Here is a 23,089-nt window from a genome sequence, read left to right on the forward strand (position 1 = left end):
TGTTTGAGCTAAACTGGTGGCATGTGTTGTTTACCACGCTATAATTTGATGAGGACCCTAGTGGAGGTCTTATGTTTGTGGTTTGATGCATGCACAGGTTAGGTTCTAGTTCTTTGGATGCGATCCCAGCTTGATGTATGTTATGTTGACCCAGCTAGAGTTTTGATTAGGGCTCTAGTAGGGGGTTCTTTATGTTACCAGTTATGTTGCATACAGGTCAAGCTCAGTCTATACATCTTATGTTTCAGTTTTTATGTTAAAGTTTTGATCATGTATGGGATTTGACCAGGTGATAGGAGGTATGTTTGGCTTGCTATGGGTCCCGGCGGCCTTAAGCCGATCTGGATCCTAGCGCCGGTGGCGGTTCGGGCCGTTACGGTAGGGTATCGGTTTCCGGACTGTTACAGCAGAATTGAAAGTTAGGCCCAGTTGGCTTCAACAAGTCCAGGAAGCTTAGTAGGAAGATAAAGATATTGCAGCGAAGGTAAGACAAATACAGGAAGGGAAGGATATTGGGTTTGAAATGAAAGCTGATGGTTGCTTATATTACCAAAACAGAATATGTGTGCGAGACATAGCTGAGTTAAAGAAGAGTATACTTGAAGAGGCTCATAGTAGTCCCTATGCAATGCATCTTGGTAGTACCAAAATGTACCAAAATCTGAAGAAAAACTATTGGTGGCCAGGAATAAAAAGAGACATAGCAGAGTTTGTTTCGAAATGCTTAACTTGTCAGCAGGTAAAAGCGGAGCACCAAGTTATTAAGAAATAGTGAAATATTTAGGTGCAATACTCTTAATGCCTATGCCTAAAAGGAAATTTAAGTATTCCTAAGGAGTTTTAACTTGGTAATATTATAGTCTTCTTTAGAACTGTGACTTCCCATATTTAAATTCCGATCATAATCAATTATTCAAAATATAAAATAAAATTTCATCATAATCAACTAGTTCCTTCATTCTACTTAATAAAAAAAAACTAATTTATTCAATCATATCTAGATCTCTCTCCCATAATTGTATAGAATTATATATTTCATCCTTCATGTTTTATACTCTAAATATCAAATGGAAAGACTAATAATATTTTATATTAAAAAACCACGCTTATATAAAAGACTAACATTTGGATATGATCTAAAGTGAGGGACAACAAATGCTTGAAATATTTAAATATTATTATTTAGTTTTTTTTTCCTAAAATCAAAGTTCAGTAATAAAAGCGTGGCCGAGGCCCAATTACATGAGAAAATAAAAAAAAAAGCAAATAGGTCCATGGCTAAGAGGATTAACAACAGAAAAAAGCCCACAAATTCAAACCTAAGAAAATCCTAAACAGTTGATCGATAAGGAGAAGCGCCGCCTTTCTTCTGCCGCCGTCGAAGGTGTCATACAAGCAAGATAACTTATTCAAAAGAAAAGAGAAAAATAAAAGTTTGGGAGAGGTGTTTGGTTAGAATCTTATTATATAAAATATTCTTATTTAGTTGGTTGCACGTTGTTTTAGTACTTGAACATTAGACTAGCCACAAAGTGGTTATTAGACATCATGGACTTGTTCGCTGTCTGCTTGCTCGTGTTAAGGGTTACGTGGCCCACAATAAGTCCAATTCCAATTGCAAGTGCAAGTCCATGCCCGAGCCCGATCCTCGCGGTCCAGTTGGGTCGATCTATCCCTAATTCACAGAATTGACCAGCACAAGCACCAGCTTCTAATTTCTCTTCCCTTTCCCTCTTCCCTGTCGCTGCTGCTGCGGCTACTGCTGCCTGCCTTTACTGCTTAATTTCATGAATCATTAGGTCATACTTTTGAACGCTAGTATCCCAACACAGAAAACCCTAGCTCTCTTCACGATGCACTGCTCAAGTAACTCCCTCTCCCTCTCTCTGTGTCTCTCATTTTCGTCCTCCAATATCACTTATAGGTTTGTGGATCTATGTTTTTTATTGTACTGTTTTATATCTACAGTATCCGGCGAGGTGCCGGAAGAGCCCGTTGTCTCGGAGAAGTCTGGGCTTCTATATGAGAAGCGTTTAATCGAGAGGCACATATCCGTATGTTATTCTATCTTTTTTAATTTTTTTTTATTTTTTTTTAATTTTTTTATGCAATCTAGGTTTCTGTTTGGGCATGGGAGAAAATGTAGAGCTAGGAAAAATTTGAACGTTTTTCATGGTTTTTCTACTTAAATTGAAAAATTAGGGAAGCATGTAACTAAATTAAACATGTCTTGTTTAGGTTTTTGATCAGAGGGCTGGAATATTTTTTTCTCAAGAGAGGCTGGATTCAGTTTGGTTACTGAGAAAAAAAACAATTGAAAGGAAATAAATTGGTAGCAGGAGTATTGATTTTTTTTTTTAAATGAACATTTTGAGGTAACAAAACCATTTGCTTAACTGAGCTAAGGTTGTGGGTCATTTTGGCATTTTTCCGTTTGCGTTCTGAGTATTGTGCTTCATCCGGAACAATTCATCATCTAAGAAGAAAGGACGCATAGGATATGTCCCTTTCCACGACATAATTTGTTGTGTTGTTCTGTTTGGCAATCTATATATTAGTAGCCTCTCTCTCTCTATCTCCCTCTCTCTTTTAATTAAAAAAGGTTTTAGCTTCTGTTTGATACACCCTGTATTATTTCCTATCATCTAATTAGGATCATGGAAAATGCCCAATTACTGGGGAACCGCTTACGATGGATGATATTGTTCTTGTCAAAACAGGAAAGGTATGTTTGCTTCTTTCTTCTTATTAAAATTATATATAGATTCAATGTTGGTATAAATTTTTTTTTCTTTGGCTTGCCCTTTAGATTGTGAAGCCAAGAACAGTACAGACTGCTAGCATCCCAGGGATGCTTGGAATGTTCCAGAATGTATGTATACCTACTGCTTTGATAGTGCAAATTCTTTTCTTTTTTTTTTTATTTATTTTATGGCAAGAGATGCTATTAAGTTCTAATCTTCAAATAAAATTGACATGTGTCAAGTATTGTTTCTGTACTGTGAACTTCTAATTTTGTGAGAATTTTTTATGAGATGAAAGGGCAGAAGTTTGTTTTATAATCATTCCCCGATTAAACCATTTATATTAAATATGAGAATGTTGCCTGCATGTGATTTCACATCTAATTGTATATGAAGATATCTTGGCTTCAAATGCCTGATATTTAGTGGCTTAACCTTCTAAAGAAAGGTTCACCTGATTGTACTGGTAACGTCCTAAACTCTGGATTTGTTAGATAATTGAGATACCTGAGCATTTGTATGTCTATTCATTAAAATGCTTTTTGCCAGTTCATTTTACCAAATACAAATTTTTTACAGTGGCCTATATTGTTGAGAATAATTTCCCTGGCTTTTGCATTTGAATTTACTTTTGAAGTCTGTTCTTTTATTATAGGAATGGGATGGTCTGATGCTTTCTAATTTTGCTTTGGAGCAACAACTACATACTGCAAGGCAAGAGCTAAGTCATGCATTATACCAGGTATTTGGACTTAGTTACAGCTTGCAAATATTGTTTTTTGATGCATATCTGCTGCATATCATCCTCTAGTTGAAATTTCAACAAATCATGGTTCATGTTTACTCGTTGGCATTTATGTTCCCGTTCTTTCTTCTTTTGGCTTCAGCATTGTCTTTCCTTACTCCTGTATTTGCTTCCTTTTTTTCTTTTTTGTTTTATTAGTTATAATCATTTTTGCATTAATGGATTCTTCTTCAAATCATTGTGCATTAGTGTCACATGCTATTTAAAAAATGCATTTTCATTTCAAACCTTATGGCAAAGCTTTTGCTTGAAAACATTTGCCTTTTATTGATTCTGAAAAAGAGCTTATCAGCATGTAGTTGTGTCTGCAAGCGCAAATGTTATGTCTATTTAGTAATTCCTGTTTTTTCCACATCTGTCTGCATTGATTTGAAGATAAACAGTAATGAATTGAGGAGCTGGTTTATTGTGAGCTGTTGGTTTTTGACATTCACAGTGTGGCTTCAGATAAAACTTATATGGTTCCTAAGCCTATTGTCTCAAAACCTTTTGGTGGTTTTTATTTTTGAATGCATCCGTAAAATCCTTATTGAGATGCTTACACTGTGAGGCAAGTTATTTGTTTCAACTTGTTTTGAAATACTTATTTAGGGTTGGAATTGAAAGCTTTGATGTTTATAGGTAAAGAGCATTTGAAAGGTGCTGCTTTTTTTTTAAAAGAAAAAAGAGAACTGTGAAACTTTTACTTAATCCTTTTTATGAGGTTCGTTTCTATTCTTCCATTTTTACTGTCCTTTTCTTTCCTAGTAAATTTGTTGTAGATGGGATTATTGAAAATTTCACTTGGTTACTTTGCTGGCTAGATTACATGGACCTGGTGTATTTTTTATGTTTGTTTTGGCAGCATGATGCTGCTTGTCGTGTGATTGCAAGACTTAGAAAGGAAAGGGATGAAGCAAGGTCATTACTTGCACAAGCTGAGAGGCAGATGCCTGTTTTAGCAACAGCACCTGCTACAGCCAATGCCTCTGCTCTTAGCAATGGGAAAAGAGGTTTTTCCTTGTAGGATTTTTGGTTTTATAACAATCATTATTTAGTGCCTCATTAAGGATTTGATGTCACTTTAGGTGCCGAGGATGACGATTTGGGTCCACCTGGAAAGAGAATACGTTCTGGAATTTCTGCCGCCATCATTACCGAGTTAACAGACTGTAATGCAGCCCTTTCACAACATCGGAAAAAGCGGCAGGTAGTCTATCCTTAAGTCTATAGAATGCCAATTTTGAAGTACCTCTATTGCAATGATTTTTTTTTTCTTTTCACATCTCGTAACATTTTTCATTGTAATCCCTAAGACTAGCAGCAAATTTAATGAAGTTAGGTTTCTTTGTCCATGTTGATTTCTCATCTTCCTTTTCCATGTGGATTAGATTCCTTCAACATTGGCTCCTGTCGATGCTGTAGAGAGGTACACACAGCTTTCCAGTCATCCCCTTCACAAAACCAGCAAGCCAGGCATTGTATCTATTGATATCCATTACTCCAAGGTATGGGAATGTCTACTATTTACTCCTTTCTAAGGATATTTACTTGCAATGTGTTATGTGTTTAGAGTTTATGGCAAACTTTCTTGAAGCTGTGTCTTGGAAGTGTTGTTCTGATCAAGAATGTTGTAGCAATTGCCCCTAAACTATGACAGCTGTAGGCTTTTCCAACAAGATTTAGGCAGGTGTTTCTTGTAATACTCTCATTCAATTGCATGCTTGTCACTTCTGACTTGAGTGACTTAGCCAAAATGAAAAGTGTGATTTGAATAACCGCAAAGGGGAAAAAAGCAATGAACTCCTAATGTCCAGTCATGTGAAAAGGAAAATTGAAGTACTAAACTCCTAATGTTAAGTAATTCAAGTGGAATGTTAAAAATCTTTAGAGGCTTTTACATGTTCAGGGTTGCTTTGTAGGGATATCAGAGTGTGGGGATTAACTTACTAATACCTCTTTTTCTGTTGATTCTTTGTTTCAAAAATTGAATATATATGCATGCCTCATGCTGACTATGTTACTGTATTCAAATTAAGCAACTTTTTTTTTTCTGGTCCTCAGGACATCATTGCTACTGGAGGGGTTGATTCTACTGCAGTAATTTTTAATCGCACATCAGGACAAATCCTATCGACAATAAGTGGTCATTCGAAGAAGGTTTTCTTTTACTATATATATCGTTACAATTTATTCTTTTGAAGGAAAATTGCTTGGCTGATCACATGCCATTTGTTTTGTAGGTTACTAGTGTGAAATTTGTCGCAGAGGGTGGTTTTTTTTTAACTGGATCTGCAGACAAGGTAAGCCAAGCCTGCTAGTCCGTTTTTCAAATATTGTTGATTAGTAATTCCAATTCACAAAACTAACATCACTTCAAAAATTAAGGGTGTGGATTGGAGACATTACATTTATAAGTAAAAGGAAACTTTGAGCCAAAAAGTCATAGTTATTATTTAATTTATGACGAGAGAGTGCTTTATAGCCAATGGCACATATTTTGGCTTTATAGTGGAAAACCAAATAATATCTGCATGCTTGTCCACGTTGTGACCATCAGCATTTATCCTTTATTTCTCATCTTTTTTATAGTTTTCTTCTCAATGGTGTAGACTGTTCGTATATGGCAAGGATCTGAAGATGGAAACTATGACTGCAGACATATCTTGAAGGATCATACTGCTGAGGTGAATGCCATTCATCTGCATTTTAATAAATGGCCACTAGATATTTTGTGCTTCGGAAACTAATTCCAGAAGTTGCATGTGTTTTATGAAATTCAAGCATATTGTCAGTAGGCATTCTAATTATGTTCTGTATGTTGTATTTATATATTCATGTATTAGATTATCCGTGTTAAAATAGGACTGGATAGGTAATATCTGGCAAATTGGGCCTCTCTGGTAGCATACATCAAAAGGCTGTTGCAGCTACCTTGTGGCTTGTCTTGCGACTTCTGCTTGAGTATATGGGGCTCATATATATATCCTTGATTGATCATCATGCCTATTGCCCCCCTTCCCTCTCTCTCATTGATGTGGTGAGGGTGATTTACTTCACATGCACACACCTTGAGGTGAGCTAACCGGAAGTTTCTCAAGATTTTGGCTTCAAGTCAAGTTTTGAGTAGTAGCAGCATAAGTATCTCTTGTAGTTGAATGAATACATGATCATCATTCCAAAATCATAGCCTAGCAAATTGAATTTAAAAGGCATAAAGGGTGGTGCTCTACTAGTTTCTTAATGGCATGATCTGCTGAGAAGGACCTTAACCTAAGTTCTTAGTTCCCAGTCTTTTAATTCTTTGCTTGAGCTGATTGTGATGCTGATCTTATTTCGTGCCATTTTATTGACATACTAAGGGTTTGCTTGTCAATTCTGTCAGGTCCATGCTGTCACTGTCCATGCCACAAACAACTATTTTGTGACTGCTTCTCTTGATAATACGTGGTGCTTTTATGATCTTGCCTCTGGCTTATGCTTGTCACAGGTCCCAATCCTCTCTCTCTCAAACGCACGCACGCACAACCTTCTCAGATTTGCTTGAAATTCTTTTCTGTTTCATTGTTTTGTGCTGTGGCAGACATTTTTAGGGAAGTGGTACTCTCAAATGTTTATGTTGTCTTCTGCTTAAAATTTGCTTGTTTTAATCTTAATGTGAAGTGGCAACACCAATTGCATGAGAAGAAATAAAAAATCATTTGTTCATTTGATCTGGATGATTGATATGCTGATCTTGTTCTGCAGGTCTCTGATACTTCAAAATCTGACAATTCTAAACCCGAGGGCTATACATCTGCGGCTTTTCATCCTGATGGTCTCATCCTTGGAACGGGCACCTCAGAAGCTGTTGTTAAAATTTGGGATGTAAAAAGCCAGGTATTGCTCCAGTGTCAACCATAATTGTGTTTGTTGCTTTTCCAAAGTGCAAAACTTGGGAATCAAGAGATATGTGCACATTCCCATCAATTTGTGCAAAAGATGGAACCTCTCATCTGTTGATCTGTTTTTTATTTTTGTTTCGCATAATTATATTTTTTAAAGTTCTTATTCTGCAGTTTACTTCATTGATTTATAGGCTAATGTTGCAAGATTTGATGGACATGTTGGAGCAGTGACTGCTATATCTTTCTCCGAAAATGGATACTTTCTAGCAGTATGTATTTTTAACAAAAATGTGATGGGAATGAATGACCTGATTTCTTGCAATCTAATTACATGGTTAAACTGGACAGACTGCTGCACATGATAGTGTTAAACTATGGGATTTGCGCAAATTGAAGAACTTTCGGACACTCAATCTTTATGAGTCAGATACACCAACAAACTCTGGTACGTGATGATGTAATACTGCGATGCCTGGCCCTTTATTACCCAATTTATTACATTTCACCTTTCATTGTCTTTGTTGCTGTGACGACAATTCCATTTCTACATACAAATCATTATGCCCTTGTTTAAAATGCCAAATTTTGGAAGAATTCAAAAAAAAAAAAAAAAGAATTCTTTCCGTCAAATTTTTGTGTTTGGCAAAGCCAATAGTATAAAAATTCAATTCCCTTGAATTCTTTTAAGAATTGATTTTGAATTAAAAGTAAATCTTGTCAAAATTGTTAGAATTTTGCAAGAAATGAAATGATTTTACTTAAGGTTATTTACTTCAAAATTATTTAATTAGTCCTTGAAAACTCAATTCATTTTCTTTTTCTTTTATTCTTTTTTTTATTGTTTTAATTTTAAATTTATTTCTTATTTTTTAATTAATAATTTTTCTTTACAAAAATTATTTTAATTTAATGGTGACTATTAATATTCAGCAATTTATTATATTATTTTGTTAATTAAAAAAAACAATTTTTATATTTTTAATGCTAAAAAATTATGTAAAATTCAGATTTTAAATATTATAAAAATATTAATAATTATTTTTCAATGAATGTGATAAAAATATTCTTATTTATAAAAATAAATATTTATGTTTAGTTTAAAAATAATAAGAATAATGAATAAATTAAATCAATTTGAATTTTATTATTAATTTATCTAATATAAAAGAGTTCAATTGAATTCTATTACGTTTAAATTGATTCCAAACAAATGAATTCTTTCATGAATAGAAATGAATTGAATTCTATTGATAGAATTCAATTCTTTTCCTAAAAGAATTACATACCAAACAAGGGCTATAAAAATCCCCTCATTATTTGGTTTGTCATAGTGTAAATCTTCTGTGCCATGTAAAACTTTTATGCTTGGTTAATGGGGAGTTTGGTTGCCTTTGCTTTTGATGGTCTTTTATAGCTTGAAAAGTTATGGAATTAGCAAATCCTGTTCCATGGCAATATGATATCTTATTAATGAATGGAAAGAGAGAGAGCAGAAGTCATTCAGTTTAATTGTTTTCTTGACTATTTTCTTTTCAATGAAGCAATCTCAAAAAGTAATGTGTAATGGGAGTTCTATTTATTGTTGTTGCAGTGGAATTTGACCACAGTGGCTGTTACCTTGGAGTTGCAGGCTCGGATATAAGGTGGGCGTGTCTTATGGATTTCAATCATTGGGTTTTCCATCACTTTTTCTTTTTAAATGTTAAGTTTTCTACAGATTAGATTCTTATATTTTCCTTTCTCTATATCAAAAGTCGTTTGCTCATTTCCAAAATGTTTTGAGCTGTCCAGAAAAGCTTTTTATTTATTTTTCCTATAATAAAGATGATATTGCTTGGTGCCCTATTAACATGTTCCCTAATCCTGTCCTGACAAGTAATAATTTTTCTTGGATTTAACCTTATCTCCATCTACTTTTGTGGCTTGTTTTATGTGCAGAGTTTTCCAAGTTGCTAGTGTGAAAGCAGAATGGAACTGTATCAAAACTCTCCCTGATTTGTCTGGCACAGGTTTTTCCCCTTTCCTTTATCCTTTATTATTTGTTCCATGCATCATTGGAGTTGTCACTGATGATTCTGCATCACTTACCAGGAAGAGCAACGTGTGTAAAATTTGGTCCTGATGCAAAATATGTAGCAGTTGGATCAATGGATCGAAACCTCCGTATATTTGGACTGCCTGGGAATGAAGTTCAGCCGGAGTAGAGAAATATCTTCATTGCTTGATATTGTAAGTGGGTTGTGGATGTCCGTTGCAGCTGCTTTTACTGCATCTGTTGGGCTGTGTACTCTTATGGCTGATGAAGCAAATGGGGGTAGAACTTGATTTCTCATCAGTTGCACAGAGTTGGCTCTTTGCTCAACTTTTCTACTAATGGGGCCATATGCCTAGATGCAGGGTCAACTGAGATTGAAGAGGTAAATTGAATAGCTAGTTGGTAATTTTGCATGGAATTTTCAGAACATACAGAGCTCGCGTTTAATCTACGCTATGAAATTCTGCTTGCTGGGAGAACGCTATGCTTGTTCCTTCAATTCATATCCTTCTAGATTTGTAACGTGTATTTTTAGGTAAATGTTATCCTACTAATTTATTGGGGAATACACTAGCTTAGGCATTACCATCACCTTATTTATTGGTACGAGTTCAAAATTTTCTCAAAGTAAGGGGCAATAGATTTTATGCCCTAAACGAGTGTTGGTGGAATTCCTTGAGGCGTACAATTTGATTTATGCTTGGAAACCTTTATCCTATTTGAGTGGTTCAATTCCAAACCTATTTGCTGTGGATCATTTTTCAAAATGGAGAATGCTTGCCTTTATGCTCTTGATTGGGCATTTTGCAAGGAAAAAAAGCCAACCCAAAACAACAGCACTTGAAAGGTTAAATTTATCATGTCATTTTTTAAAAATTTTATATAGGTAAATAATTTTTTTTTTTCTGAAGTAGTCTATTAATTTAATCAGCTGCTAAGGCGTTTATGGCATCGTCGATCAAACGTAGAAAGATTGTATTTTATACGACGTTGTTTAACAATCAGAAAAGGATATGGGAAGGAATATTTTACAGGGAGCAGCAGCAATAAATGATGAAATGGCAAGCAAATAAAATTAGTCCTAAAAGTAACGAAATAAGTGAATGCAACGAGCCACTTGAACTAACAATAATAATTTGTACAATTCTCGCCCTAAAGCCAAACCTTAATTACATGCCAGTTCAATATGGTATTGAAAGTAATATCCATTCCAAGGACCAAATGCTCCTTTGTAGTGATTAATGAATTCTGCTGCACAAGTTGATCTCTGTGGCATTATGAATCCAACCTAGTATTTACTGAAAAAGAAGCCCAACGCAAAGCACACTCCATAATTGTAAGAATAAAGTCACAAATATTAAGAAGGTAAAATGGCATGTTTCATCTCCTTTGTGTCAGGAAAGGTATTTGGATGAATGTGTAAAGCCCCAAAGCTGCACAAGTAAGAATTTATCATCAACACAAAAGCAGTTTTCTGATAATATATACAATAAGTTAAAAGTGGAAAAGTTCAAATTGTGTAATATTGTGCATCTGACTAATTCACCATCTCAAACTCTTGTATTATGGTCAGTCATTTTGGGAAAAGAATGCGCCAATATCTACTGGCACTAAGATCTATGCTGATCTCAAAGAGCATAAAATTTGAAGAGAGTAGGTCATGTGGACAATTAATTCTATGAGAGGAGAGTCAAAAGGGAGACCTTGGATAACAAAAGGAAAAGGGAAAGTGAGAGCTTCTTACCAATTGTAGGATTTACCAACTCAATTTTGCTCTGTAAAAGGGTATTCAATACATTATATACTAATTAGATGTTTTGTTTTCTTTTTCATATTGCGAGAAGAGAAGATATCTCAAAGTCCTTGCATATTGAGTAGCATAACACCTACTTGAATCAAGCTACAAAGTAAGACCAACATGCTGACAAAGCATACAGCATTAACTCCTAAAGTGTGCTGTCTTTAGACTAGGATCGTGTCTTGGGATTCTGGATTCGTGTTTCTAATTAATAGTATCCATCATGAGAATGTGGTATATCGCAAGAATGATACTACGGAATTCAAGATTTCTGACAAACTCTTATTGGGATCAGATGCAAACAAAGGGTAATGAGCACTGGTATTGATGAATAAAGCAAGGCGACCAAAAAAGGATGGATAGCAGTAGATAATTTGCACTACATCAGCCAATGTTTCAATAATGTTAATGATCTAAATAAGAGGATGACAATGATGAAGCACCATATAATCCAGGCATTATTTTCAGGAGGAGGTCAGTAAAGAATAGTTAGGTTACCTCAACATTTTTCAATACAAACTCTGGTTGGTGGGCCAGGCATAAGTTCCCAAATGTTTCACAAGGTCCACTAGTTCCATTTAGCCTGTTTTAAGGAAGTAAAGATATTAAAATGATTACATGAAGGAAAAATTATCTAGCAGAACTTTTTTTCCATCAATTGCAGAAAATTCAGACTAGAATATATGACAAAGCAACTTACAGGTCTCCATCCAAGCACAAAGCAAAATTGCCACCACCACCAAGTGCTAGTAAGTCATTCAAACAGATGTAATAATATCGGTTGGCACCTATTTCAATCAGTCATTCACAAGACCAGTTTAGAAATATAAGCAAAATGAACTTTCTCTTTTGGGGTTTATTAGATGTTGGAGTCATAGTTATCGGTAAAATTGTACAGAAATCCTAAGAGGCTACAACTTATGCATCCATCAAAGTAGCAAACTTTAAGCACACTTTCCTCTGAATATAGGAATCACAGTGTCCTTGTTGATTTACTTTGTTTCACATTAGCATTGGAAAAGGAAGGAAAAAAAGAAGAAGAAAGGAAGAGAGAGAGGGCTTTGAGACCTTAAATGTCTCTCCGCAAGTAGAGAACCAAATTGTCCAAAAGGCTCATTAAAGAAATAATTTTTACTCCTATCTCTAGTAGATTATAAGAAATTTCCACCATTCACCATTAAGAAAATGATGCATACATTCACCAAACTCTCAAAAATACTAATTCTCAAATAATAGTATCCTCAAATGACCAAACTGTTATAATAAAACCATGGCCCAAGCCAACTATAGGGCGTGGTTCCAAGTTCCCATTTACTCCTACCCAAATGTTAATGACATTGAAAATTAGGAAGTAGAACTCATCACATTTTTCTATAAATATGTTTTTGAACTTGTTTTACACTATCCATGAGATAATGGCAAAAAGCTTACCAGTTGGTCTAAATAGCCTTGGTTCACCATATATAGTTGTAAATACAAATGACTGGTTTGTCCCCTACATTTGGTACAAGCAAAAGGTGAAGTTATTCAATAACTGTTTGAAAGAGGAAAAGAAAGAAAAAGGGAATATAAAGCACACCGATCATGTAAGATGTGTTGACTTACCTGATATTTTCTCTTGGGTGTAGGTTTCAATGGACAGTCTAGCAGACCACCAAATACAGCACCTTGTCTATCACCAACAATCTAAAAATTTCATAACACAATCTGAACTAGGTAAGAAACAAATAAATGATAAGGAGTCGTAAAGGTAATTCACTAGAACATGAATATTGGCATACCAGCAAACAAGGACCAGAAAGATCTGCACTCTTTCGAATGAGAGTCCGCAGTGATATGCCATGCTTTAAGGTACTGCCCTTCAATTGAAAGAATCAACATTAATCAAGATCTAAATGCTAGAAGAGCAGTTAAGCTGGCCTGCTGGCTATAGATTTTGCTAACAAAATTTACCTATACAACAAAACCCATTGGCATCCCTTCACTATATTAGGAAGGGATGAATGCAAGAACTCATATAATTCTGAGGAAATAAGAGATGATTCATTAATGAGATGGGGTATTGAGCTCTTTGGAGTCTGCTGCTCTTGTGCTTCCTCAAATACATCACTATCACTACTGCTCCCTCCAGATGCATTGTCTTCATTGCTGTCATGGATTTTATCTGTTTGTTTGTTCACAAAAACTGTAATGCTTTCTTTGCTGTCTTCACGAGAATTTAGTATGTTGCAATCATGATATCTAACTGAGTGTTCATCTTGCTGGTTTAAATCTTTACTGCCCCGCCTCTGCGGTGATCGAATTGGCTCTAATTCAAACTGGTACTTGTTTGATCTAGACCCTCCAAAGTTGAAGAACGGGGCAGTGAAGGGAAAATATGAAGAAAATGATTTCCCCCTATTAGAAAACTGCCTGGCCTACACATTCAAAAATTTTGCATCACAACCAATTCAATAAATTCACAAGGGCAATGAATTTTCTTTTCTTTTTTCCAAAAAGAAAGCAATTATCTTCTCCAAATTGAATGCACAATCACAGAAATTGTGGATTATAAGATACAAACAAAATCCTAAGTTTTGTGGGATTCCTTGGATAAAAATATAAGTATGTTCTTTCTCTAATTCTTTGTATTCAGCTACAAAACAAAATCTTCAGTCTTTCTGTTATGGTTTCTGAGCTACCAAACATGACATGTTCATAGGTCACAACATAATATTTCAAACACAGATAGCATATCTTCATAATCCAGCAACAACATCATAATAACCTCAAATTTAAACCCCAATAACAAGTTGGCCATGGACTGAATTCGTTTTCTTCCCAATAATCGAAAACGAGAAAAAGGTATCACATTGATTATCATTTAACCTATCAAAGATTCCAGAAGATCAAAAAACAAATTCAAATGCGTAACCACATTATATCAGATCTAACATACTCAAAAGGAAAGAAACAAGACAATGGGAAGGAACCCATGAACAAAATAGTTAATAATAGAACAAACGAACAAGTTTACCTGAAAATTATCGGGTGATGAAGATGGATGAGGAGGAGAGGGAGGAGGTTTTTGCGATTCAACAAAGAAACGAGACAGCTGGTTTGAGAGTTTCTCTTTCAATGTATGCATATTCTCCAACTTTTGTTTGCCAACTCTTTTGCAGAAAATTTGACAACTTTGGACGCAATCATATAGATAGCTGTCCGTATAAATTTAGCAGAGAGAATCTTGCAAGCCAAGGTGATAGAGCTGGTGTTTGGTGTTTTTGTTTCCTGGGTTGTAAAAGGCAGAGAGAGAAAGGAAAGTTATGAGTCGGTGGAAACCAAAAATATAAAAATCGTGTGTGGGAATGACATTGGCATTGAAAGTTAAGAATTCTCGTAACTCCTTCGGCTTTGGACAATGCTTTGATTGGTCGTCGGCCTCCTTCTCTCAGCTGCGCTCCTTTTATACGCATCTCCTTTCCCCTTCCTTTTACAATACGGAATAATTCAAAATAATTTTTGTAAATAACTCGATTAAATTCACGTACTTTCCTTTCCCTCTTAAAATTTTTTTTTTCGATTTTTATTTTTTAATTATTTTAAAATTATTATTTATTTTTTAAAACTATAATAATATAAAAATTAACTATTATAATTTTATTCTATTTTATTTTTAAAAAATCTTTCTAAATATTTATTACTATTTAATAAAAATTAATGTATTTTAAAAAATATAATTAAAAATTATATTTTTAAATATACATAAAAAAATAAAATAGATAAAAATTATGAGATAAAAAATATAATTTTAATTTATTTTGTTTACTAATTAAGTTTTTATAGTTTTTCTGAAAGTTAAATAAATTCTAACTTAATATAATTTTTTAATAATAAAATATGTTTTTATAATAAATTTTTATTTTTATATTTTTAATTAATAAAAATATAAAAATAATTTTTTAAAATAAATTTGATAGGAAATAGCAAAAGCAATTCCATCTCGGCCATAAAAATAAACAGTGATAACTAATTAATTGGATAAACACTATTTTAAACATAATTAAGACTTGATAAAAAGTTAGAGATACGATTTAAGCTTTTATTCCTTTTTCAATATATTATAATAATTAATCAACGCCGGATTTTTCGCCCCAGTCAGGGGCAAAGCCCTCGATCGCGGCCCATCGCTCAGAAGCCCACACATCCTCTACACTAACAGGTCAGGCCCTTTCGAGCTTTGATACCGAGCCCCTCTGAATATCTCAACCAGGCCGGTCTCGCCTTCACTGCACCTCGGACCGATTTCCTTTGGGCCCAGCTTTGCTCCTATCTTCCGGTCCAGCCCAAAATCAGAAGAAAGATTCATTCATCTGCCTTGTGGACCCATCTATACACGCACAGGGAGAATCAAAGGTCGTTACGTATGGAGCAAAGATCTGATTTCCTCGTACGTCCGTATCAATGTAGCAGAAACAGGTGGACCAACGATATACGTTCTGTTAGCACGTCACTAGCAGATAAAAAGAAATATATAAAAAGAGAAATATTCTGCTCTAGATCTAAGCTTTTTCCAGTTTTACAGAATCCATTGTAAAACTTTATGTTCTGAATTTCATATCATCAATAATTATTTATTTTTTTATTTTTAATTAAAAAAAATTTAAAATAAGTAGTTTGATACTCTTTCTGAGAATTTAATTTTATATATAAATATTTATAAATGGTATTATTTCATTCTTAAATATAATTGGAAAAAAAATTACATCAAACGTCTTTATTGTTGAGGAAGAATGGTTACTAAATTATTCAGCATAATAAATTAGTTACCAATACGAATGTGCCAGCTATTAAAGATTCAAGATTTGATCACGTGGCTTTCCTCAACGTTAATAAATCCTCCAATGGCTGTTGGGCTTCATGTTCTTTAACATGTCACATGTTTCTTGAAGCTCTAGATCTCAGCCTCCATCAATGTAAAATTAAAAATTCCTCCTTTCTTTTTTCAAAGTATTCAAGTTCAAAAACCTCGCTCAATTGTACAACGCTTCCAGTCAAACCTTCCCATATACCCAGATTGCTTTACATTCATGCCTTCCAGGTCCAGAGAATATTGCTTTTTTTAAATTTTTTTATTTAAACCAATTTTGTTCTCATTCTCTTCAAATATTAAAAAAAAAAAAAATTCACAAGCTAAATCTAAATCTAAAAGTAAAATATGTAGCTTACCACTTCAAAAAAAAAAACTGTTTTACTTCTCTATTATTATTATTATCAGTTTGCCAATTGGATTCTTGTCCTTCATGTGGAGAGAGCAAAAAGATATACCTCTTGCAGTCTGCACATCTACAGAGGTAGGCCATCCAGAGAAAAAGCAAATCCCAAACGCCATAAAACCAGAGCCAACACCCAAAAACACTCTTTCTTCAGCAAATCAAGGCACCCCAGACCTTCAAGGTTCATGGTTTTTCCAGTTTAGCCAAAACCCTTTTCTTAAATCCTTCTAACAACTTTCAAAACTGTCATGATTTGATCTATCAACGCCTACACTCAAATGGGTTTTCCCTCAAAACCCTTTTCTCTCCTCCTCTCTCTCTCTCTTCTTCTCTTTACCGATCTAGCTCTATCTGCCACTGACTATAACGCTTTGGTGTATAAGGGCTGTGCAAAACAGGCTTTTCAAGATCCAACTGGTGTATACTCACAAGCCCTCTCTGCTCTCTTTGGGTCGCTAGTTTCCCAGTCAACTAAAACCAAGTTCTTTAAAACCACCACTGGGACCGGCCAAACCACAATCACTGGTCTCTTTCAATGTAGAGGAGACCTCAGTACTGGTGACTGCTACAAGTGTGTCAGTGGACTGCCTGTGTTGACTGACAAACTCTGCGGCAAAACCATAGCTGCAAGAGTTCAACTTTATGGATGCTATATGTTGTATGAGGTTGCTGGGTTTGCTCAAGTTTCAGGCATGGAAATGTTGTTCAAGACTTGTGGAGCTACGAACATTGCAGGAAGTGGGTTTGAAGAGAGAAGGGATACTGCGTTTTCAGTTATGCAAAATGGTGTTGTTAGTGGACATGGGTTCTATACAACTAGCTACCAATCTGTGTATGTTTTAGGCCAATGTGAAGGCGATGTGGGGGATTCAGATTGTGGTGAATGCGTGAAAAATGCTGCCCAGAGAGCTCAGGTTGAATGTGGGAACGCTATTTCAGGGCAAATCTATCTGCACAAATGTTTTATTAGTTACAGCTATTATCCAAATGGGGTACCCAGGAGATCATCATCATCTTCTTCTTCATCTTCTTCTCCATCTTCATCAGGTAAAGTGATGGATTTCCTTTTCTCCTTTTTCTTTTCCTTGAAACTCTGAATCTAGAGATGAAACAAAAGTTGTCAGATTTTTATTGGTCTGCTTATAATTTTGTGTAGTGAGGTTTGTTGGGTGGTTGAGTTCTTTCTCACAATCATTATCTATTGGGCCTTTCTCTCAATTGACATTAATTGGCTTGTTTTTACTTTATGTGAAGAAAGATTAGTAATTTCTAATTGTGTTTGAACCATGATTTAATATGTTAATATAGAATGAATTTGGTGGATACCTGGACAGGGCAAAATCCAGGAAAGACAGTAGCTATTGTATTAGGAGGTGCGGCTGCAGTGGGATTCTTGGCTATATGTTTGTTGTTTGCAAGAGGATTGATGAAGAAACATGATGGTATGAATTTACTACATGAGATTGAATCTTATCTCTCCTTATCATTATTTATTATCTCTTTTGTTTTCTAATACTGAAATGGTTGGAGTGTGTTATTTGTGCAGATTTTTGACAGCAATAGATGGACCTTAAAAAGAGGCAAATATCCCTTTCTTGAGGTTGGATTCTTCCTATATTTCCAATTCTTTCAAAAGTAAAACCTGGGTTTAAATTTATGGTGGAGCAATATAGGTAGGGTTGGTAAATGTGGGGTCTTTATTACATTCTGGTGGGAGAGTTTATTGGGAAGGCAAGCATATTAGGGCATTAATTTTCTGTTTTTTTTTTTTTTTCTCTTTTTTCTTTTTTACAAAGGTGAAAAAGATGTTTGAATGTTTGCCATTTGGATGGATTATAGAGAAGGTTGAAATGAATTAATGAATGGGTTATGGCCTTTTCCTTTTTTTTTTTTTTTTTTTTTTTCGCTATGGCCATGTCCATGTGGATGTTTGTATCTTTTCCTCTATTTCTTCACTAACTTTATGCTTTTCAGAAAGTTGTAACTTCTCCCTTTGACAACTGAAAAGCAGTGATATCTCTATCTCCACTCAAAAGCACAGTTAAATAAAGTGCCTACATTTCTAATTTTCTTGCTTGGATTTGCTATAATACTCGAGTATAATCCTCTCTTGAATATGCATTTGCTGGGATATTTGAAAGAAACAACAGCCAACTAGCTAGCAATAGATTTCACAGCATTTCTTGGTCATGGCCGTTTTGCTGGTGGTGGGGTCTGAGTGCAGATGCTCCTAGACCCCAAAAAGCACCTTAACCCCAAGCTTCAAAAAGGGCTTGGAGGAGAAGCTGCCATACAGGAAAATAATTAATGAAACTTACTAAAGATTGAAGGCAAGAAAATAATGCATCCACTCACATGCTTTTGTCTCTCTGAATATTGAGTTATTGAACTTATTGCTCTGTTTATTATTTTATAGCAATACTGCCTACCTTTTTAGTCATACTTGTTTTATTAGTTCATTTAATTTTTCTTAAATATCAAAATTAAAAATCCCATGCTTAATGATAAAGCAACTACATCAATTTAATTAATTTAACTCCATAAAAAACTAAAGTTAATGAAAAATCAAATGAAGCAATCCTTGATTATATTTTCAATTTAATTAGCTTGGGTTGATTTTAGAAACCTGGAAAAGCTTCTGAAGTTTGACCACTAAATAGTTGATGTGGGGTTCTAAAAATAGTGTAAACAGCTTATAAGTATTAAGTAAGCAGGTGTGGATGGAGAATTGATTGATCATCTTCATCTCATTAATGAAGTAAAGAAAAGACAAAAACCTTTTCACTTAGAGCCGTCTGAATAGAAAACATTCCAGGCTAAGCCCATAGCTGTACACTTCAAAATGTTCACATATGTAGCAGGTCAACTTCAACATGTGAAATACTGCAATGCTCCAATTTTCCCAATTCCACTTCTCCTAACTTCCCTTTCATAATCATAACCAAGATGTGGATATTTTCTTCTAAATAATAGCTTATAAAAAAATTATATATATAATCATATATTCAAGAAAAACAAACAACATAATAGCGTTGAAAACTTTAAGGATGACAGCTGGGTATGAGAGATTGACAGTTGTGTTATCATAAAAAGGGAAAAAAAATCAGTTGACATCACACCCATAAACTCTACTGAAGACGAGTTTTTACCACATCACAACTCTAAACGTGCATAAACTTCAACGAAGTAGTAGATTAATCTGGCAGACTCGCGATCCTGAAAATTGCTTAATAGAACATGCTAAGCTTCACAGCTACCACCACAAGCATTTCAATGCCAAGAATCCAAAATCAGTGGAAGATATCTATGCAGTGCCTAAAAATGCCTGAGAAGAGAAAACAGAAATAGCAGAATACTGCAAACATAATAATGCAGTACTTCATGCTTGTGAAATTGCATCTGCTAGACTTGCTTCATCATGAGAAATGTACACAATTGCCATCATTTAGCCAGTTGAGATATAGTACTGGATTCAATCGCATATTAGAACAAACACTCCAGCTTCAACAGTATAGATTTGCAATGATAGCTCTTTGTATAATTCTTCCAGAATTGAAGAATCCAAGAGAGAGTTGAGTACAGCACCAATAAAGAACAGTACTATCTCTTAATTCATTTTGTTACTGTCAGCCTTGATGCCGGCATGCTACATATATAATTTTCACTTTCAAGTAACCCTGCAATTATTTTGAGGAGAGACTAGAACATCCTGAAGGTTGTGTTCAGTGATATACCATTACTCCGCCTATTTCTGAAGAGGAAGAAACATTGCAGCTCCTAAATAGATGTATAGCATAGTAGTCTACTGGCATGCTCTATATTATTTTTCACACCATGAACGTATTGCCAGATTTAGACAACACTGACCCACGCGACCTCCCTGCCCAAGCCATAAAATCTCTTCACATTCGCACCGATATTGGGGCAGTGTTGAGTAATTCATGGCAATGTTGCGGTTGTGGGATTTGACAGGAATGTGGTTGTAGAGTACCTTGATGGATGGACATGGGAAAGTGGGGCTTGTCGAAGATGCTAGGATGAAATTTCATCAGTTATCGCCAAAATTAAATATGTTGGGGGGAGAAGGTGGGGGGGAATCCTCTGATGGCTGTTTATGCTCCACAGGGAAATCCTTGGCTTGTATATTGCAACGCAGGCTAAAGGGCTTGTACGTGATGCGTTCGCTTTTACAGCTATCTTAATGGCTTTTCCGTAATCATAGTTTGTTCGTGGTAGTGAACAGTTTATTCAAAGAATGAGAGTGGATTACAGCATTTAAGCTTGTTTGGAGCATTATACAAGCTCCGTGGGTGCAGGGGGGCAAGCAAGGCGATTAGAGGAAGTACAGCAAATGCGATAACAATTCAATTGCCGGATGCAGCAGTCTGCCAATCATTGTTGGCATCTTGTGCACATCAGGGTGCAGCGACAAGATCTGAGTGATTGCCTTATTTTTCAATCCAGCAAGTGAAGTTTTCATACATTACTTACAGGAGGCAATTAGAATTAGACTCACGTGATAACCCTGCTCATGCAATTGCAGTAAATAAGTTTATTTGTTTAGGAGGAAGCTATCAGAGAGGAATGTGAGGGAAGGATAGAAGAGTTGGATTGAAGTGAAATGCAAGTTTCATGTGTAGAGGATAGGAGGTGAGAAAGAAGAACAGAAATTTATTTCGAGTTTGCTGGATGATGGAGAAGATTGGGAAAGTAGGATATGTGCCGGTCTGGGATGAGAGGCTGCAAAGAAAAGCACTTCGGTATCTTCGCGAATACTTGGCCCTCGCATTTGGTGTGGCCAGTGGAGTAGCCAGTAGCCCCACCAGGCAAGGCTATTGTTAGAAGCGGAGGATTTGTAAGGATTCCCCCAAGGCTTTGCAGCATTTCAGCAGTTCTATGGAAATAAAAGAAACTTAAGGGACAAAGAGGGATTTCCAACACCCTTAGCTGATTTATAAAATGTCTACAACCAAAATTTGGCAAAACCTAATATCAATTGAAGTCCACCACACAGAAATTGCAAAACCTAATACTACCAGTACCACAACTGAAGCCTCTTTCCTTTCCCCTTAGAAATTTGAGGCCACATAGAGTTGCAACAAATCTCTCTCATCGACAGTGCACGGGTCAAAAAATAAAACACTGGAACCAAACTAGTGGAACACGAGCCATAAGTCTTTTTTTTTTTCCTAAACTTTGATCAAGTTTCATTGACAAACACAAAATGGACCTGGTACAGCAGTGTACTGACTTTTCAAAACAGACACGAGTGTTGCAACCGCAACATGGGGAATGAGTTCAAAATAGAAAAAGAAGAAGTTTTCCCTAAATTCATGAGTGGATTTAAAGGGGAAAACAAGAGAAGATAAAAGGGGCATTCTTTGAAATGTAAATTCAGTTCTCCAGTGCAAAGTAACAATGCCTATTATTAGAGCAGATGAGCTGGAATTCAACATCTCAACTAAGAATCCAAATTTCATCCTCATATGTATTTGTCGAGAAATAAATCGATTAGGGCATACCAGAACATTTCAAGTGAATTAGCTTATGCTTCTAATTCAGCTCCTAATTTATTTAACTTGCTTCTTCACTGGAAGTATTTCTGATACCAATTTCCTTGCGCAAAATGAAATAACAAGAGCCGCACAAAGAATACTGAAACATCAAAACTAAACCTCAAGTTTCACTTGGAAACTCCACATTCATGGTCCGAGTAATTAAAGAACAACACTAGATCACTAGTTCACTATCGCCAAAGACTCTGGCCTGAACAGACCCTATTGGAGGAAGAAAAGGTCTCACTTGCTGATTGGGGCCGGAGGGGCGCCGAGGAGGCTCTGTTGCTGCAACTCAAGCTCATTGAACTGCTGCTCGCGGTCCATCTCGATGATGAGTGGTACCACCAGGATGAGAAAAGTAGTCCCAGCGATCCACGCGGCCTTTCCCGTGCTCTTAGCGAGCCTCTTCGCCACGTAGGTCGCGTCATTCGCCGCATGTTTCGCAGTGTTCACGATCGCTGACTCCGATACGGTGCGTGTCACTCTAGCAACAATCCCTTCGCCGCCGCCGCTGTTACCGACACCAAGTCGTTTCTTCCCCAAAGACGCCATTGAAAGGGTTTTGGTTCCGTCTTTGAGGGGTTTGCTGGAAGAGAAATATCACCCTTTTATAGGTGAGATAATAACGAACCATTATTTGACACGTAAGTGAGATGGCTAAATTTAAATGAAAACTCGACTCGAAATTGAATTCGATTATCATTTTAATGAAATTTACATTTTTATTCAAAAAAAAAAAATCCGGTTAGTAATTTATAGTCAACGTCGTTTCATTTGAACGTCGTCGTTTTATGGACTTGTCAATGAGACCAAAATGAGTAGTAAAGTTTATTTTATAATTTTATTTTTTAATGATGAATTTCAATCCTGACTGCAAGTATTTATTCATCCTCATTTTCATCAGTCCAGCATCTATCTAAACACTCATTGCTGGTTTGTATTTTTTAAACAAAAAACCATTTAACTTTTTTTTAATGCAATTTTTTTCAGCTAAAAAAAAACAATTTAACTTTTTAATTTTTACTTTG

At 35.4% G+C, this 23,089-nt stretch overlaps 4 protein-coding genes across 4 annotated transcripts; 2 read left to right on the top strand and 2 right to left on the bottom strand.

The window, feature by feature from the left end:
* The first annotated feature begins 1,659 nt into the window (after positions 1–1,659).
* LOC110601792 (pre-mRNA-processing factor 19 homolog 1) lies at positions 1,660–10,168 on the top strand. Its single transcript, XM_021739107.2, has 18 exons — positions 1,660–1,866; positions 1,969–2,054; positions 2,654–2,725; positions 2,810–2,872; positions 3,400–3,486; positions 4,394–4,541; positions 4,617–4,738; positions 4,920–5,036; positions 5,593–5,688; positions 5,772–5,831; positions 6,141–6,215; positions 6,914–7,018; positions 7,276–7,407; positions 7,607–7,684; positions 7,764–7,860; positions 9,007–9,058; positions 9,354–9,424; positions 9,507–10,168. Exons 1-18 carry the CDS (start codon positions 1,854–1,856, stop codon positions 9,617–9,619), a joined length of 1,587 nt encoding a protein of 528 aa, XP_021594799.1. The 5' UTR covers positions 1,660–1,853; the 3' UTR covers positions 9,620–10,168.
* Positions 10,169–10,538: 370 nt separating this feature from the next.
* LOC110601793 (oxidation resistance protein 1) lies at positions 10,539–14,725 on the bottom strand. Its single transcript, XM_021739108.2, has 8 exons — positions 14,265–14,725; positions 13,202–13,665; positions 13,030–13,102; positions 12,854–12,934; positions 12,680–12,743; positions 11,949–12,036; positions 11,747–11,831; positions 10,539–10,883 (listed from the first exon to the last, which is right to left on the bottom strand). The coding sequence occupies exons 1-8, from the start codon at positions 14,373–14,375 to the stop codon at positions 10,845–10,847; spliced, it is 1,005 nt and encodes a 334-aa protein (XP_021594800.1). The 5' UTR covers positions 14,376–14,725; the 3' UTR covers positions 10,539–10,844.
* Positions 14,726–16,453: 1,728 nt separating this feature from the next.
* LOC110600892 (plasmodesmata-located protein 2) lies at positions 16,454–18,394 on the top strand. Its single transcript, XM_021737806.2, has 3 exons — positions 16,454–17,550; positions 17,838–17,945; positions 18,050–18,394. The coding sequence occupies exons 1-3, from the start codon at positions 16,782–16,784 to the stop codon at positions 18,055–18,057; spliced, it is 885 nt and encodes a 294-aa protein (XP_021593498.1). The 5' UTR covers positions 16,454–16,781; the 3' UTR covers positions 18,058–18,394.
* A 3,765-nt stretch (positions 18,395–22,159) lies between these two features.
* On the bottom strand, positions 22,160–22,656 carry LOC110600988 (mitochondrial import receptor subunit TOM9-2). Its single transcript, XM_021737950.2, has one exon. The coding sequence runs from the start codon at positions 22,611–22,613 to the stop codon at positions 22,302–22,304; it is 312 nt and encodes a 103-aa protein (XP_021593642.1). The 5' UTR covers positions 22,614–22,656; the 3' UTR covers positions 22,160–22,301.
* Between the last annotated feature and the right edge of the window lie 433 nt (positions 22,657–23,089).

Source organism: Manihot esculenta, chromosome 15 (assembly GCF_001659605.2).
Source record: "Manihot esculenta cultivar AM560-2 chromosome 15, M.esculenta_v8, whole genome shotgun sequence".
Classification (NCBI taxonomy): domain Eukaryota; kingdom Viridiplantae; phylum Streptophyta; class Magnoliopsida; order Malpighiales; family Euphorbiaceae; genus Manihot; species Manihot esculenta.

Coding starts and splice junctions, on each gene's coding strand:
- LOC110601792 (XM_021739107.2), top strand. Junction 2,873..3,399: donor TGCTTGGAATGTTCCAGAAT/GTATGTATACCT, acceptor CTTTTATTATAG/GAATGGGATGGTCTGATGCT. Junction 9,425..9,506: donor CCCTGATTTGTCTGGCACAG/GTTTTTCCCCTT, acceptor ATCACTTACCAG/GAAGAGCAACGTGTGTAAAA.
- LOC110601793 (XM_021739108.2), bottom strand. CDS start 14,375: ATGCATACATTGAAAGAGAAACTCTCAAACCAGCTGTCTCGTTTCTTT. Junction 11,832..11,948: donor TTGTGCTTGGATGGAGACCT/GTAAGTTGCTTT, acceptor TCCTTAAAACAG/GCTAAATGGAACTAGTGGAC. Junction 10,884..11,746: donor TTGTATTGAAAAATGTTGAG/GTAACCTAACTA, acceptor TTACTTGTGCAG/CTTTGGGGCTTTACACATTC.
- LOC110600892 (XM_021737806.2), top strand. CDS start 16,782: ATGGGTTTTCCCTCAAAACCCTTTTCTCTCCTCCTCTCTCTCTCTCTT. Junction 17,551..17,837: donor TTCTTCTCCATCTTCATCAG/GTAAAGTGATGG, acceptor ATACCTGGACAG/GGCAAAATCCAGGAAAGACA.
- LOC110600988 (XM_021737950.2), bottom strand. CDS start 22,613: ATGGCGTCTTTGGGGAAGAAACGACTTGGTGTCGGTAACAGCGGCGGC.